A 19,003-nucleotide genomic window follows, 5' to 3' on the forward strand; every position below is an offset into this window, starting at 1 on the left:
GGGAGGCAGAGGTAGGAGAATCTTGGAGTTCAAGGCCAGCTTGGTCTAGTGAGAGAGTTCCAGGACAGCCAGGACTACACAAAGAAACCCTGTTCCAAAAATTCAAAATAAATAGATCAATAAATTGGTGATGTGCACATTCCGCGTGTATGAGCATGCATGCATGTACACATTCTATCTGTGTGTATGAGCATGCATACATGTGTGTGCATGTGTAAAACTGGGGTTTGCTATATTGTCCAAATTCAGTTCAAACTCATGATCCTCTTAAGTGGTATTACTGTCATTTGCTAATGTGTTGGTTTTTGTATAGATTCTGTGTATGTGTATATGGTGCTCGAGATCAAACTCAGAGTCTTGGTCATGTAGTACATGTACTCTACCACTGCAACATATATATTGACCTCAGTCTCTCCTTTCAGGTCTTTATTTTTTGGGTTTTTGAGACAGGGTTTCTCTGTGTAGCTTTGGCTGTCCTGGAGCTTACTCTGCATACCAAGCTCACCTGAAACTCAGAGCTCCACCAGCCTCTGCCTCTCAAGTGTGCACCACCACCACCCAGCTACAGTCTCTCCTTTTATAACTAACTCAAATTGGGATCTTCTTTCTTTCTTTTTTTTTTTTTTTTTTTTTTTTTTTTTTTTTTTTTTTTTGGTTTTTCAAGACAGGGTTTCTCTGTGTAGCTTTGCGCCTTTCCTGGAACTCACTTGGTAGTCCAGGCTGGCCTCGAACTCACAGAGATCTGCCTGGCTCTGCCTCCCGAGTGCTGGGATTAAAGGCGTGCGCCACCACCGCCCAGCGGGATCTTCTTTCTTATCCTCACTGTGTCACTTCTTCCATGAATCTTTTAAACTTTTAAAGATTCATTTATTTTTGTGTGTCTGTGTTTTGCCTGCATGTATGTATATGCACTATGTGCATGCCTGGTGCCTGCAGGTAACAGAAAGAGGAAGTCAGACCCTGGGAACTGGATTTAAGGATAGTTGTGAAATCATGTGGGTTCCAGGAACCAAACCAGGGCCCTCTGTAAGAGCAACAAGTCCTCTTGATGAATGACCCACCTCTCTAGCCCCTAATGGAGAATTTTACAGTCCCTTCTAAGGAGTCTCTGAACTTCTGCGTCGACTTTTTAAAATAATTTTTTATTGTCCCTAGTGTACACAATCTTTCTCAAACACAAATTGCATATATTGCCTCCCTTGCTTAAAACCCTTCACTGATTCTTCCTATTTGAGGCTAAGGTCCACATTCATTTAAAAAAAAAAAGGAGGAAGGAAGGAAAGAAGGGAAAAGGGAAGAAGGAAAGAAGGAAAGAAAAGGTCCACATTCATTTCTGAAGAATAAACAGGATCTTTCCTTTTCCTGAAGCATCACTTCCTAAACTTAACACGTTAACCCAAGTTTCCTGCTACAGAAGTACAATACAATGTTTTCCCAAACCACAAAGCACTCCATATTCTGTCACAGCCATCTAATTTTACCCTCAGCTTCCTCTCTACTGACTACACTGCTGCCCTGTCTTTCATCTGCTCGAGCAATTCCTACACATCTTTGAAAGCCTATTTCCACAGCGCGCTCAGCTTGAATTGCCTCTCAGCTGCTTAAATGCAAATGCACAAGCGGAGGGCTCTACGCTGGGCCTTAAGACCAAACCACTCTTGATACTGGATTTACCTGATAACAATGTGCATAACCCAACACAAAAATGGTATTTTCAGAATGAAAAAAAGGAGAAGAGAAAGTGGTAACTATTTTTCTATGATGGATATACCCATGTGTTTGAGGTGATTATTTCATGATGTTCTATAAAGCTAAACATTCAATTGTGGACATTAAATACATGCAATTTTTGTTAAATATAGTTCAATAATAAAAAGAAATTTCAAATGCTTAAACGAAAAAAAAAATCACATATGTCTTACTTATGATGCACCTGAGTCAGCTGAAAAGAAAAATTGTCTTTGTGAAAAATTCAATGATATTTAAGTACTTGTAAGATTACTAATTATTGAAATTTCCAGACGGAAAGTCAAAGATTCTGGAGGAATAGAAAAACTCCCAACATCCATAAAATGTTACATGTCTTCAGAGTAACCAAATTTTTAGAGAATTTTAATGGTTGCAAAGAAAGAGTTGGGTATAATGGATAACACTAACTTCAGCATTCTGGAGGGAGAGGTAAAGGCAGGTGGGTCTTAGAGTTCTAGGCCTGCCTGGTCTAAAAAGCAAGCTCCAGGCTATACAAGGCTACACAGGACAAATTTAGCAGGTACTATCTTCACTCAATGATCAAGCTACACCCAGGCCAGGTATAACATCTGAAACAAATAACTACCATGCACTATGTAACAGGATCCACGAAGAAGGAAAATGAACCACACCCATGGCTTTTTTTTTTTTCAAATAAAGAATAAGAACAAAATAGACTCTTCAAAAATGTCCAAGAATGAGCTGGGTGTGGTGGCACACACCTTTAATCGCAGCACTCACGAGACAGAGGCAGGTGGATCTACAGAGGCCAGCCTGGTCTATAGAGTTTTAGGACAGCCAGAGCTACACAGAGAAACTCTGTCGTAAAAAACCCAAAAGAAAGATAGGGAGGAAAAAAGTATCAAGAATGAAAAACAAACCCAAATTAAAAGAAGCATAATAACTAAATGTAACATGTAGTGCTGGACTGAACTCTGGGACATTGAAACATTTCTACTATAAAAGTCCTGGTACAAGCCGGGTGGTAGTGGCACACGCCTTTAATCCCAGCACTCAGAGGCAGAGGCAGGTGGATCTCTGTGAGTTCAAGGCCAGCCTGGTCTACAGAGCGAGCTCTAGGACAGGCACCAAAACTACAAAGAGAAACTCTGTTTCAAAAAGCAAAAAAAGGAGTCCTGGTACAATAAATAATTAGTGAAATGTAAATAAGGCCTATTGATGAAATAATAACCACTATGTTTACATAAGAGAATAAATACTATAAATATGTTCAAATGTGTCAGGAAAAAATTTACATGTATGATAGGAAAATGTTGAGACAATTACTGAAATTAAAGTGAATATGAAAAAAATCGAGATAAAATGCATGTGAGAATTTGTTGTGCTGGTTTAGTAACTATCTTTTTCAAGATAGAGTTTAAAGTCTAACAAACCTTAAAAAAGAACCCACAAAGCTGGGAGGTAGTGGTGTACACAAAGACAGGATGACCATGGCAAGTTCAAGACCATCCTGATCTACTCATAACTGAATGTACACACAGTGAGCTCCAGGCCACCTGGAGCAACATAGGAGACCTGACCAAAAGATAAAGATATCAAAAAAAGAAAAAAAATAGAGAAGGGCATCAGACCATTCAGCAAGGCCTAGAAGTGAACAAACCCTTTTCACTGATGCCATATATATTTACACTCAAGTTCATGATAAATATGCAAAATATTTCACATAATAAAAATTATGCTTCCCACTTATTTGCTGCATTATTACTTCCATTACTTAAAGAACACACTGAAAAATGCCTTGTGATATTAACATATCCACATTCAACTCTAATCAACAAAACACATACTAGTTTGAAAATACAAGCATTAACTGCCACTGAACCATCAGTGCTTTTTTATTATTTTTTAAAAGACAGGCACTCACTAGGTAGCCCTGGCTAGCCTGAAACTGCTATGGAGACCACGCTGGCCACAAACTCACAGAGATCTGTTCCTGACTCCTAAGATAAAAGACATGCATCACTATGCTTACCTATTATGGCTCTTATCTTGTGAGTTTTCAAGCTAATTTTGGGAAGAGGAAAATACTACATGTAGATAACATTTATAATCAACGATTAACACTGGAATTGTAAATAAGCAGTGCTTTGTTTTATGGTTCTGAAAATAGAATTCAGGGTTTTGTGTAGGCTACACAAATATTCTACCACTGAATTACATTGCTAGCTCCATCCTTAAAATTTTGATAAATAATACCAAATTCAGGAAAGCTTTTCCTTACGTCTGCCAAAAAATGTGCCCTCTGCGCTTGTCTTAGCTTGAATCGTTTTATTTTCTGCTGGATCCTTTTATCTTTCAGAAGTTGCTGTTCTGTGGCCCATTCACAGTGGAGATAAGAGCTAAAAGTTTCATAAAAACAACATATTAGAATGATACAGAAAAGGGTTTCTTCATATGTATATTTAATTATAATTTCCAATACAAAAATATTACCATTAATTTACATATCACTTCATTCAATTTCAATAGATTCCATAAGACTGTTAAAACAGCCATTTTGATCCCTGAATGCTACAGAAATTGTAGTCAAGGAGTCACAGTTTGTCATATGGAAACAGTGATCAACTGACCAAAAACTGTTTCTAAAATATGACTTACTATTTTATTATGTTGATTTTGTCATGATAAAAAGCTGTATGTATTAAAACCAACATAATTTTCTTTGAAAAATTTAATCAAAGTATGGAGAAAAACTGGAAACTATACAAAAGGAATACATTTCTTATAACTGCTGACTCCATTGATTTAATTCACCTATAACCAATACAGAAATTTAAAACCTTAAAGTCAAATCATCAGTGTACAGATTTGATGTAGCAACCTAAAGATCAATTGTTGTGCATAAAAATAGTAAACCTGGAAAGCTCAACATAGAAAAGGGATAAATACCTATGATTTATAAAATCATATTTTATAAAGATTCTTACATTTTGATATAATTTCAAAAAATTCAATCTTAACATTCTTTTTTTGTTTGTTTGTTTTTGTTTTTGTTTTTGTTTTCAGAAACAGGATTTCTCTGTGTAGCCTTGGCTATCCTGGAACTAGCTCTATAGACCAGGCTGGCCTTGAACTCAGATATCTTGACTCCCAAGTGCTTGGATTAAAAGGCATGTGCTACCACACCTGCCCATAAAAGGTTTTCAAATATAGCCTTTTTACTTTTTAATGATTGTGTTCTTATAAGAAATAAACATTTTCATTAAAATGTAGATAAAATGAAAATATATTAATTGCAACTCAATATATTTACAAATTAAATAATTCATATTTAAAATTAAACACCATTTCATAATTTTTAATTCAAATACTTACTAGTTTTTGTATTTCACAAAAAATTCTTCTATATCAAGCATAACTCCAGATGATATCTAAAAATTAAAATTAACAACTGTGATTCAAACAGGACACAAAATATAAAGTGTAAAGTATATTGTACCATTACTTACTTCCTTTTTTACAATTCTAGAAGATAGTATTTTGTCTACAATTGCAGCATCTTCTTCACTTGGATTTTCCTATGAGGAGGAAAAATATATAATGGAACATATTCTCAAAAAAATAAGCATCACTCAACAAATATCAGTGTAGCACTAAGACTGAGCACTATGGGAAATACTAAGATTAAAAAAAAAAAAAAAAAAAAAAAAAAGAGAGAGAAGTCTTATTACTGCCCTTGTTGCCCTTGTCATCATTTGACATTTTAGGGCATCATTATCCTTTTAGGAACCACACTGTGCTTCTTCATCTCCAGTCCCTCCACCATCACCATTTCCACTGTACCAATTAGGAAACTCAGGTGTACGTAAGATAAATATCTGCCCAAGGTTTCAACTCAAACAGGTAGTGGCTAAATGTTTGGCTCATAATGCACACGAGAAAAATAAAAAAATACAAATATAGACCCTATGATAATAATTTAGACATGGAAATGAAGGAGACAGGGAAGCATGAATTCCTGGTGTGGTGGTTTAAATTGCAGTCTTACCACGAATAACTGCAAAGGTTGTTCACCAGGCAGAGGAGCTGAATTCTTCTTTGTTTTCACAGTGCCTTTGATCTCCTCTTCAGATTGTTTCCCTTCTGCATCTTCTGCATATTTTTTTCTCTTAATTTGTCGATTTGATCTTCTTTTCTGTAATGAACCATAAGGATCTGATTTATATAAATTATTTTTAAAATCTTTAGCAGAGATTTAAAGACTATTACTCTTTATGTTGGTGATTTCTTAGAAAAAAATTTAAAAATATATGCAACATTCATCTCGTTGTCTTTTTCTGACTAAAGGCTATAACATGCCCATGGCCATGAGTTCACACTCTTCCCAAAGCTTTACCTCCCATAATTTCAAATATGAAAGTATAGTGACCCCCCCCTTTGTTTGTTTTTCTTTATAAGTTAAGAATACAAAGACCTGGTTTTGTTTTCAGCTACTTCACAGCTTAGAAATGTAGTGTTCTATCAGTAATACCTTTATTACTGGATTAGTTTTCTTTATATAACAATTACAAAAATAAAAGGTTATCTTACTGAGTTATTAATTTACTCCTTAGACAATACATATTTTAAACTATCAACAATTTAATACATTTGCCCCAAACCTAAAAGTTATATCAAATGGTTATTTGTTAAATATCTGGGGCATAAACACAGAAGAAATTAAGTGTTCTCTAAAGCACACGAAAATATTTACAATAAAAAATAAAATGTTTTAGATTAAATATATAAAATGATCCTGTATAATTAAATTTAGTTTTTCACTAGCTTTACTAGTTTCTTTAACATTAGAAAAAAGGGCAGGGGTGGGAATTTAGCTCAGTGGTAGAGCGCTTGCCTAGCAAGCACAAGGCCCTGGGTTCGGTCCTCAGATCTGGACAAAAAAAAAAAATTTAAAAAAGGGCACAATCATACAACAGAAACCTTTTAAAGGTAGTACTTGCAGTAATAGGTCTTTTTTAATAGTCTAATTTTGAATTAGAACCAACTCCCTATTATCTAATACCTGTTTTGACAGTTTATAATTCAAGGAGAATTTTTCAAAACAAAATTATACCAATTTTTTTTTTTTTTTTTTTTTTTTTTTTTTTTTTTTTTTTTTTTTTTTTAAAGATTTATTTATTTATTATGTATACAGAAGAGGGCGCCAGATCTCATTACAGATGGTTGTGAGCCACCATGTGGTTGCTGGGAATTGAACTCAGGACCTCTGGAAGAGCAGTCGGTGCTCTTAACCTCTGAGCCATCTCTCCAGCCCCAAAATTATACCAATTTTTATGTTTTCACTAAAAACAAACAAACAAACCCCAAACTCAAAACTCAGGTTGGTTTCAGAATAAAAAAGGACTTTTAAATGTTCTTGTACTTCCATGAACCCTTCGGGTGGAGGAGTCTCAGCCAACTAGTCTACTGGGCAGTAGCAGTCTACTGGGTGAATCCAATCCTTCTTGCTTTTCCTGCACCATTTCCTATTATGCAGAGTAATTTTCCCGACATTCCTCAAAAGTTGAACCAGAAAATAGCCCATATATTTATTCTACCAATGGTTTCTGCAATATTATCTGTGTGGGAGCTTTTTCATTATTTTCACAACCATAACAAAACCAGCTGTAACAGAACCAGCTGAATCTGTGTAGCAGAGAGGCACCAAGTTGTTATTGTACTAAGTTCGCCATGGTTGTGGCTTTGTAAGATCATGCCTCTTTGTCTTCCGAGATGAGCAATACTGTAAGAAAGGTAGTATGTGGGTATCCAAATTCCATGCCTTTTTGTTAGAATGGGTCACCATCTGCTTAAACTTTCTGTTGGTGAGGAAAAAGGTCTACTGGGAATCAAGTCAATGCTAGGCAAGTACTCTATGACTGAACACCTAACTCCCCGCCTTTCTGTTGGACATAAACACATTTGTGTTTTTTGTTTGTTTGCTTTAGAGACAGGGTTTCTCTTATAGCCCTGGTTGCCTTGGAACTCACTCTGTAGACCAGGCTGGTCTCAGAGATCCTCCTGCCTCTGCTGGGATTAAAATTGTGCACTACCATGCCCGGCCTCACATTTACATTTTCTAACATCAAAGCAATACTTTGTTAATGGAAGAGATAGGAAGGTAATATATAACATAATAAAAAGACTTCAAGAAATCTACTTTTTTCACATACTAATTTGAAAAACGCATGAAATATTTATTGTTCCCTAGAGGGAAAGTTCTATGAACAAACTTAGGCTAAATGTTATGTTTAGCATTCTATTACAACCATCATATAGATCTTAATGTTCAAAATAGTTTAAATTAGTACTCAACTTGACATTTACTATATTAAAACATGTATGAATTATCAAAGTTTTACTACACATGATTTCAAAATAAGTAAGTTTGAGAGTCATTCAATATATTTTTGTATGATTCTATGATATAGTTTCCGCTATTTTATAGTTTCCTTTCTGTTTACTTGGCTACTTATTGGTACTCTGAAATGTCCACTGTTCTTAGTAAAAAGTAAATGCATGGTGTGAAAATTTCCCTTACACTCACAAAAATGTACACTCAGACAACTTCACAGGACAAAATGAAGACAATTTAATATAAACTGCTCTTTCATCCTATGACGAGTTTATCAGCATAATTAACTGATTTGATAGAAGACTGCAGATGATCTCACCCTAAAGCATCTTAGGTTTAGCATACGGCAGCACATTTCAGGTGAAGTTGAAGACCGTGCCACTTCTCCAGTTACCTTTCTCTATCATACAACATTTCTAGTGGGTTTTTAAAATGTGGAAACTAATCGGACATCCGCATGATTGGTAAGTGTGCCTTTCTGGCTTTCTCCATGTTTTGGAAACAGTAACATGCTGTCTCTTCTAGTGTATTTGTAGCTTTTACCCTCCTCTATGAAAATGAAAGGCTTTGGCAGATTTGCTCACTGCACTATGAATAAAGAGAGCACAGGATTTATGTTTTTAAGTGACTAATACTTTGTTATGTTAGAACTAGTTTCCTATAAATATTTACCATAATTTGCTGCAGGGGAATTTATAAAACCATATAGGTCTCTAAATTTAGTCTAACTACAAAAGTACTCTTTATCAAGATTAAAGAGAATTAAACATCACATTCACAATTCTAGATTTCGCTGACTCTAAAATTTAATTCAACTTTAAAAATCCATCTTTTCAATCCACTGTTGTCACTGAAAGCTATATGGACCTTTCCCTCATTTGTAAAATGACACAATCAAATATATCATAATAAGGATTTATACTTATTATAAAATATACATTTGCTTTTTGTTTTGTTAAAGCAGCACACTTGTCAAAGCAACCTAACACTACAGTGAAAAAAGGAAGATACGTTCACAAAGAACTATACTATTGTTTCACTGTTTGGTAAATTACAAAATGAGAAGATGGCCAGCATTATTCTAGCAAAAATTAAACTAAAAATTCTGATACTGAGTAAGTTAAGTAGAAGTTTACCTAAGTTAAGGATAGCATATGAAGAAAAGGCCAGGCCATATGGTATTAGGAGCTTCGATCACTGCCCTTACCTCAACTCTTGCAGCAGCCCAGGAGCCTTGAGCCACTACTCTCCCATTGGATAAGAAGCTGCATAAGGAAGAAGAAAGGCCATTCAGGGGCTTTCTGGCCCCATAATTCAACAGTTGCCACCACCCCTACGGCCTACAGTAGTATTTTAAGGTTTAGAAAGCAGAGGGTGGCCTGAATTATTATGACCTTCACTATAGATGTGTGTATATATATATCTCGATCTATCTATCTATATATTCCCATAGGATTATTTTGATATCTACCTATTATTTTAAAGGCAAAATACACAATATTTATGTCTGTCAGGATTTTTAGTATCATAGGTTATCTTTTCTTCAACACAAGCAGACAAAAAGTATTAACTCTAGTAATGAGTCAATCCACTTGTTCTGTGATTTGTGATTATTTTTAAAATTAATATCTATACCATTAATTTCATTCAAAGCACTCTGTAAGTCCAAGATACCACTGGATACTGGTTTACATTAAAAGTCATCCAGGACTTTGTTGTTATTTAATCTCTCAGAGTTTCAGTTCCAATACTGAAAAATGAGGGGTTAAAGGAAGGCAGATAAATTTCCTCCCATGTCTAATATTATATGGTAATATTCTAGAAGTACATTGAAATCATGCTATCCTACAGGATTTACTATATAATAAATTGTATTTTTATCACTCAACTAGAGTGTAACTATCCAAGAGGCAATATTATGCTCCCTAAATAACTCTAATAGTGTTCCATTTCTCAGAATAAACGTGAGTACTCACTTGAGAGTGTTGGTCTTTGAATGTGTGCTGTGACATCTGCTCAGCATCAGACGGCTCATCTGAAGACTCATTCTTTCTTTTTTGTTTCTTACCCAATGAAATAATGAGTTTGCTGTTTCAGAAGAAAGAAATTAACATTCAGAACTCTGGAGTTTCCATTTTCGGTGAATAGAGTAGCCATGACAAACATAATTTTATATTATACATGTTTAACCAAATATGTTAATTAAACTGAAATCCATATAGATATTTTCAAAACAAACTCTTCTAATGCATTGACTACAGCCAATAATACAGGCAAGAAGTCAAGTCCTAACATTGCTTCTTGGACTCTGAATGTACTTTTCATGGGAAAATATTCAAGTCACACAACTCTTTAACAATAAAAAGAACTTATTACTGCACCAATTCAGAAACAGGGACTTTTCTCTACTTCCTGCCTACAGAGATGCTGCTCACTGCACTTGAACACCCTCCTCCGCAAAAGCCTCTGATTCTTCTACCCTGCAATAATGTCTCCTGTACTGCTGACAATCTGACGACCAGCTATTTTAACATTTTAATTGTATGTCAGAGCTTATCGAATCTATACCATATGTACCTAGGAATAAGAAATACTCCTTATATAATTCTTATAGTATGTGTCAGTATAACTTTCTGGTTTTACATTTAATATTACACACACATCAAATATATATCTCTAAACTAAAAATCTGTTTTCTTCGAAATAAGAACTAGGATTCCAGATTTCATTATCTGCCTCAACAATACCATTACTAAAGTGCCATGTTAATCATAAACCATGTTACTAACAAGCAAAATTCTCTTTTAGATATCTCTATTTCCAAATCCAAAAACTCCTCTAATATTTTCATATATGGGACATCAAATAGATCCAAATCTATAACAATTATTTAACAATTTTGGAAGTTACAAGCATGATAAGATCACAGATTCAGCAATTTGGACCCTCAACATTGAGCAAACTGCCTGATCTCTTGGTCTTACTTCTCTGCCTACAAGACAGAGAAAGTAGAACATGATGTTCTGATCCTTCACTGGTCCACAACAACAGTCAGTGCCTATGGACTAAAATCCCAGAAACCAAGAGATAAAACTATGGACTAAAATCCCAGAAACCAAGACATAAAACTAATCTATCATTCAAGAAGTTGTTTATCTCAGATGCTTTGTCCCAGCAATGTGAAGTTAACATAACATATTATTAGCTCATAACATAATCTTAACAGATAGTAATAGTAAGCAAATACAAACTACAAATTATATCAGTTGCAAAATGACAGTTTAACCTTACAGCATCATAGTGAGGCAAGGGCATGACAAAAAATGCTAAAATGGAGGTTAGCACAGAATTCAGTGTGACTATTTTTTTTTGTTGTTGTTATTTTGATGTTGCAATATATTTTTAACTTTTATGAAAGTGAGATACACTGAATACTATATATTCAGGAATATATCATTTTGTTGATTTCCTTAAAAACACACATTCCCACAGAAAAAGTAGATAATCCCTAGGATTGCTCCATGAGACAAAGTAGGTTAGCACAACCCTAACCTACCCTACTCTGGGCTAATTGTACTACCAGCTTTCTATCATACCTCAGAAGAAAAGCACTTTAGCTCTTCAATGTTCTGAAACCTTCCAATGACTATCCATGTGGTAATACATTTTACAGGCCAATAAGGTATGCCTTTTACTTTGTTCTCTACTATAAAGAGCAAAAGCATAATGACAATAACTAACATCAAGTCCAAATGAAACCGGGACCATGTTTTAGGATCGCTCAATATCTCTTGCTGTATGAACCACAAAATAAAAAGTCTTTGCCTGGTCATGACTTCTAAATATATATGCTGCAGTTAGATTACTTAACAGTGTGACTATTTTCTAAGTGTTTATGTTCATGGAAGATTAGAGAAGGCATTACAGAAAAGGCAGAAGAATCTGAGGTGTCGACTGAATGATGAAAAGGAGTTTAGCAGACAGTGAAAAGGCTATGTATGGTACATCCCCAGCAGAAGGATGCATAAGAAAGCAAGGTAAATGTGCAGGAGGAATAATAAATAAAACACACACCACGAGGAAGGGAGGGCTGGAGAACTATGCAGTGAGGATCACAGAAGGCCTTGGAATGACATGCAAAGACGAACATTTTAAAGTTCAAGTCAGCTCTTATGTTCCACAGGATAGGCACCACCTAATGACTAAATCCTCAAATATATCTGAGTGAACTTTTTTAAAAAAGAAACAATATTAAGGGATACGAATTTTTAAAGAAGGGGGTAGTGTCACTAGAAAGAGGTGAAGTACAAGCCAGAGAAACTATTGAAAAGGTAAAGGACAATTCATGTAAAGAAGACAATAATCTAGATGGAGAAAGTGTGATCTTCTACTATGGATGTAAAACTGATAAGATATTCTCAGTCAAAGATGTGACATAAGAAAAAGTTGTAGATGATTTTTTCCCTCTAATTAGACAGGTTCAACAAGATAATGTTAATTCTTACTTGTCTTCTAACTTGCAATCTTGTGAATATGTGGGTAGTGGTGAGTAAGTAAGAGAAAAAGTAGTTATTTTTTGGAGCCAGGAAAGCAAAGGGATGAAAATAACCTGAAACAAACTGAAGGAACCAGCCATAGTTATAGTCCTTTTGTCTTTCCACTTCCATCACTTCCTTCCTTCCTCATTCAGGCACTTTTCTTACTCTGTTTTCCCTCCTAAAATACAAATCTGCCCGAAAGCCATATTCACTGTTGTGACATGCTCTGGTTCTCCCTCCTCATCTACAGTTTCAATGTATTTCATTTTCATTTCCCAATCCAAAATAACCTCAATTCTTAAAACTAAGGTTTATCTTCACAGCTTCCACTTACTCGGGGCTGTGGGTTAGCGTCTTTGCTAACTTTAAATGCTCTCTTTTATTTGATGTTCAAGTGCACAGGCAAGGAGTATTACTATAAAGAGACCAAAATGAACTTAGAAAAAGTAAGTAATTTGCTCAAAATACTGTAAATTAAGAATAGAGAATTTGGGGGGTGGGGGTGGGAAAGGCTACAGCAATAGCTCAGTGGTTAGAAGGCCTGGAATCAATTTCCAGCACCCACCATGGCAGCTCACAACTGTCTATAAATCCAGTCCCAGGAAAAGTGATAAATCCTTTTCTGCACATGGTATACCCACATGTACCCATACACATAAAATAAAAAATAAAGGAAAAAACAGAGATGGGCTGGCAACATGGTTCAGTGAGGAAGGCTTCTTGCTGCCAACACTGACAGCTTGAGTTCAACCCCCAAGACGACATGGTGGAAGGAAGAAACAATTCCCAAGTTGTCCTATGAAATTCACGTGTACACCATGTCATTCTTGTATTCCTCACCCAAATAAGTAAAATTTTAAAAACTTAAATAATAGATCGAAATTAAATATTACCCATTCTAAAGCCTGAAGTACTACAATCTGAAGCAGGAAAGGACCTTTAAATTGTAAGAGCCAGCTGGATGGTGGTGGTGAACTCCTTTAATCCCAGCACTTAGAAGGCAGAGGCAGGTGGATAGTCAGTGGTAAGAGCCCTTGTTCTTACAGAGGATCTGGGCTCGATTTCTAGCATCCACATGGCAGTTCACAACCCACCCACAACTCCAGTTCCAGGATGTACATGGTACACAGATATACATGGCAAGCAAAACACTCACACACATAAAATGAAATAAATCTGGAAAAAAAAAAACTTAAAAAGAGGGGTGGGGGGGGCGGTGGTGGAACACACCTTTAATCCCAACACTCGGGAAGCAAAGCCAGGCGGATCTCTGAGTTCAAGGCCAGCCTGGTCTACAGAGCAACAGCTCCAGAACAGGCACCAAAACTACACAGAGAAACCCTGTCTCGACCAAAACAAAACAAAACAAAAACAACAACAAAAAACCCTCTTCTACCTCTCCCTCCCCTTTAAATATTGGTTTTCAGGAAGATTTGGTCTCTATCAATTCTTCTCTGCCAGTCCTGGAAGCTTTTGTCTTTCTCAAACTGTTGTTAAACCTAAATTTATCTAGTCACAAACCATGTAACATAGAGGAGCTGAAGCATTCCTGCTGCATACTGACATGAAGAGTCTTTGCAGTGATATGTGCTTTGCAGTGATTTTGCAGTACTGGTGTAAACAAGCTACTGTACTGCAGTGCACTGTGACCATACACAAAATATAATTCTGTGACAGTAGTAAAAAAATGTATTGATTAATGCATTTATGATGCCTTTCATCATTAATTATACTTCTACTTATTTGAAAAGTAATGTGGGGTGGCAAGATGGTGTAGCTGAAGTTTTCTCCAGTCCTGCCTGGCCCATGGTCAAGACAAATCTCTCTCACCTGCCAGTCCCGCAAACGCTCAGACCCAACCAAATAAACACACAGAGATTTATATTGCTTCCAAACAGTATGGCCATGGCAGGCTTCTCTTATCTAGTTCTTCTACCTTAAATTAACCCATTTTTATAAATCTATACCTTGCCACATGGCTCGTGGCTTACCAGTATCTTACATGTTGGTACTCATGATGGCAGTTGGCAGCATCTCCTGACTCAGCTTCATGTTCACAGAATTCTCTTCTCTGCTTGTCCTGCCTATACTTCCTGGCTACTGGCCAATCAGCATTTTATTTATGCAAAGCGATATCCACAGCAAGATAGCTCAGTGGATAAAGGAAGGCCACTTGCTGACAGGTCTAACCACCTGGGTTTAGTCTCTGGGAGCCACACAGTGGAAGGACAGAACTGAATCTCTCAAATTGTTCTCTGACCACCACACATGCTGTGGCACACATGCACTCACACACACACATACATACGTACACATAATAAATGACCAAACATATTTAAAGAACATATTTGCTACAAAATAATACACATATTAGCAGCAGCCTCTTCCCAACACCACCCCCACCCCTAGAGCTGAGGACCGAACCCAGGGCCTTACCACTGAGCTAAATCCCCAACCCCTAGCAGCAGCCTCTTACATCTCCTATTTCCTGACTCTCTAGAAACCATAGTGAGCCATACATGGGGATGCACACCTTTAATCTCAGCACTTGGGAGGCAAAGGGCAAAAAGATTTCTGTGAGTGTGAGTCCAGCCTGGTCTATATGGTCAGTTTCAGACCAGTCAGGGCTACATGTGAGACCCTGTCTCAAACAAGCAAACAAACAAACAAACACATACACCTTGGACAAAGACACACAGTCATTTAATCGTTTTTTTAAAATATAAATGACTATGAACTGGTTGTACTATTCATTTCCAAAAGAGATTAAAAGAAGATTCTCAAAGTACTAGGCTGCTGAAAAATAATTTTTAAAGATAAATATTATCTAAACAATAATTACTATGCACAAATAACTCCATCTTAATACAAACTGGTTTTGGTATGGAAACAAACAAACAAAAGTATACCTAACAAAGGTTTAAAAAAGCATTTCTTGCCAGGCAGTGGTGGCACACACTTTTAATGCCAGCACTCGGGAGGCAGAGGTAGTCAGATCTCTGTGAGTTTGAGGCCAGCCTGGTCTACAGAGAGAGTTCCGGGACAGTCAGGGCTACACAGAGAAACTCTGTCTCAAAACAACAACAAAAGCCTTTGTTCTATATATATTTTTTAAATTTACATAAGGGGATTGAAGAGATGGTTCAGAGGTTAGAATCACTAGCTGCTCTTCCAGAGGTCCTAAGTTCAATTCCCAACACCCACACGGCAGCTCACAATCTGATGCCATCGTCTGGCCTGCAGGCATACATGCAGACAAAGCATCTGTATACATAAAAAATAAATCTTAAAAAAATGACTTAAGGAGTTGGAGAGATGGCTCAGCAGTTAACAGCACCGCTGCTCTCGCAGAGGACCGGGGTTTGGTTCCCAGCACCCAGGTCAGGTGGTTCACACCTGTAATCACCGTGTCACAGCATCTGACACTCTCAACTGACCTCTGTAGGCACCCATGTGTATGTATGGACATACATACACATAAGCAGAAGTAAAAATAAATCCTCAGGACCAGATGTGGTGGTATACACCACAGCCAGATCTGAGTCTGACAGAGTTCTAGGTCAGACAAGACTACACATGAGACCCTCTCTCAAAATAAATAACTGAAAAAAAAAGTCTTTAAAAAATTGTACTTTAGCCAGGCGGTGGTGGCGCACGCCTTTAATCCCAGCACTCGGGAGGCAGAGCCAGGCGGATCTCTGTGAGTTCGAGGCCAGCCTGGGCTACCAAGTGAGTTCCAGGAAAAGGCGCAAAGCTACACAGAGAAACCCTGTCTCGAAAAACCAAAAAAAAAAAAAAAAAAAAAAATTGTACTTTAAAAGAAACAAATTTTAAATTTAATTTCACAGGGTTGGAAAGTTAACTCACTGATCACTGGCTGCTCTTCCAGAGGTCCTGAGTTCAATTCCCAACTCACAAATCATATATAACTGTAGTCCCATGGGATCAGACACCCTCTTCTGGTATACACATGTACATCATACAAAATACCCATATACATAAACAAATAATAAAAAATAAATTTAATAAAATTTATTTTACATGTAGTCTATATTTTTCTTCTAACATAGGCCTAGAATATAATTTTATTTTAAAATCTTACTAATAATTTTTAATTACACAGGGAAAAATCCTTTTCAAATTCTCATTGACATTCTTTAGGCAAGTTCTGACTATGTAGGCCAAGCCAGCCTTGACTTTAGTATGGCTCCTGCCTAAGCCTCCTGGGTGCTGGGTGCTGGGATTTGAGAGCTATACCACTACATTCCACTTGGAAGACTAACTCTTGAGAGCAGTAGAGCTCCATGGAAGACTGTTGTCTAACATGGGCAAGGCCCTAGGTTTGGTCTCAGGCATCACAAAGCAAAATAAAACCCTAATGTGGCCAGTTGAAGGCCAGTCTGGTTTACAGATCGAGTTCAGCCAAGGCTACACAGACAAACACTGGAGGGGGTGGAGGAGACGGAGACAAAACCCTAATGTGGCAGCAGATATTTCAGATCTAGTAGTTTACTAAGTTTAAGTCTAAAATATTACATATCGTTTCTGTTTACAAATGACAGTTTCATAATAAAAAAAAAAACCCACGTTATTCTGATATTTGACATAATTTTTGACTGTCTTAATTCTTGGGCAGGGGTAGAAGCACATAAATATTTGAAGATTTAAAACCACGGTTACTTATATGGAACACTGGTTGGAAAGTGTGAAATTGTATTATTAGATTATTTTCTGTTGTGAAAGGGCATCTACACAACACCACTAGGGGAATAATTACTAACTTGGTATTAGATTAGGACGGGCTAGGCTTTAATAGGAAAGCAGTCTATTTAAAATGCAGATGCCTCATGAGAAGTAGCAGAGACTGTAAAAATGAAAGTCTAGAAAGGACTGACCAGTAGGTGTCACAAGTGCAAACATCATCTGTAATCCCAGTGTGTGGAAGGTAGAAAGAAGCAGGATGATTGAGAATTTGAAGCAAGTTTGGTTACATAGCAAGACCTTGTCTAGAGTGGCTGTTAAAAAGGAGGCAAAAAGAAAAACAATATTGGAAATGAAGCCAGTGGATTAGTTAACAAGATTACAAATGGTTATTTCCGAGTTTTGATCCTTGTGCTATAGTTACATAAAATGTCAACATCTGAGGAAGTTGAGAGAAAAGCCTACAAGAACTCTAACCGAGTTTTGCAAGTCTGAAATTACTTCAAATTAAAAAGTAAAAATCTAAACCAAAACAAATGTATAAAACAAACAAGGAAAAGAAACCTTAGATTTGTGGATTCCAACCCTAAGGATTCAAATCTAGGAATTACGAGAGCAATATACTGGGACTGACCCCCAGGTTCCACACATGTAAACAAGCACTTTGACTAAGTCACATTCGCAGCCCTTTCAAAGTTGTTATTTTGAAACAGAATCTCTCTAAATTGCCTGGACTGGCCTCCAACGTGCAAACTTCACCTCTCAGGTGCACCAGCACAGAGGGCTCCACTTTAAAGTAATCCTCCCTAAGTGCTGAGATTAAAGGTATGCACCACCATGCCCAGGTTCAAGACACCTTTCAAACTTCTTTTTATTTATACTACACTGAAATTTTAAAGTTCATTTGCCTAAACTATTAATTCTGAGAAAACTCTAAGATAATCAGAGCAGGGACCTGTCTTAGCAGACAGGGAGAGTTCATTACCAAATAATAAAACAAAACTGTCAAAGTCACAAATCTAGTAAAAGGCAAAACAACAAAAACAAAACAAACACAACAGCAAAGGTTGTTACCAGGTTGCTATGAGACCTCTTATTCAGACAGTCAATAAATATTTAACATGAGTTAAGTTTGATGAACAGAGAAATCTGAAATGCTATGATCAGTAAATTTTTACCCTTAAGGTCTGTATGACTTTTGAGCAACCAGAGGTCTTTATTGGCTATACAATGACAACAGATAGCTATAAATGGTATCTGAAGGAACTCTGATGAATTAATAGAAAAACAAGAGAAAGTCGGGTAAGCAAATACCCAAATGTTGTAGAACATCCTGAACTATTAATTCTACATTTAAAATTAATTACAAATAGCAAATTTTCATTGCAAACACATTCGTCAAATACAATGATCTTATAATTCAAGGAGAAATATTCACAAAATAAACCAACATAGTACAAAACAACTTAATAATATATTCTTAATAAAACTTGGTTTTAAAAAACTTTTAAAGTAGCCAAGTGCCCTTATCCTGGTACTCAGGAGGCAGAGGCAGGTGGATCTCTGTGAGTGTGAGGCCAGCTGGGGTTACAGAGTGAGTTCCAGGCCACCAGTCACATGGTCCCAAAAACAATATTAAAAGGATCTATTATTAATGCCA

At 36.5% G+C, this 19,003-nt stretch overlaps 1 protein-coding gene across 13 annotated transcripts in view; it reads right to left on the minus strand.

The window, feature by feature from the left end:
• Chd9 (chromodomain helicase DNA binding protein 9) overlaps positions 1–19,003 on the minus strand; it is a 236,684-nt gene that overhangs the window by 81,455 nt on the left and 136,226 nt on the right. For 12 of the 13 annotated variants that reach the window (XM_052729717.1, XM_052729720.1, XM_052729722.1 and 9 more), the window contains 5 exons: positions 10,081–10,192; positions 5,759–5,905; positions 5,220–5,288; positions 5,086–5,141; positions 3,992–4,109 (listed from right to left, as the gene is read on the minus strand). In XM_052729717.1, the coding sequence (XP_052585677.1) occupies positions 3,992–4,109; positions 5,086–5,141; positions 5,220–5,288; positions 5,759–5,905; positions 10,081–10,192 (502 nt within the window). Of the gene's footprint in view, positions 1–3,991; positions 4,110–5,085; positions 5,142–5,219; positions 5,289–5,758; positions 5,906–9,311; positions 9,370–10,080; positions 10,193–19,003 lie in introns of all 13 variants that reach the window. The other variant, XM_052729731.1, reaches the window with a different exon arrangement.

The sequence above is a fragment of the Peromyscus californicus genome, unplaced genomic scaffold, assembly GCF_007827085.1.
Source record: "Peromyscus californicus insignis strain IS unplaced genomic scaffold, ASM782708v3 Scaffold_8__1_contigs__length_139910024, whole genome shotgun sequence".
NCBI lineage: Eukaryota > Metazoa > Chordata > Mammalia > Rodentia > Cricetidae > Peromyscus > Peromyscus californicus.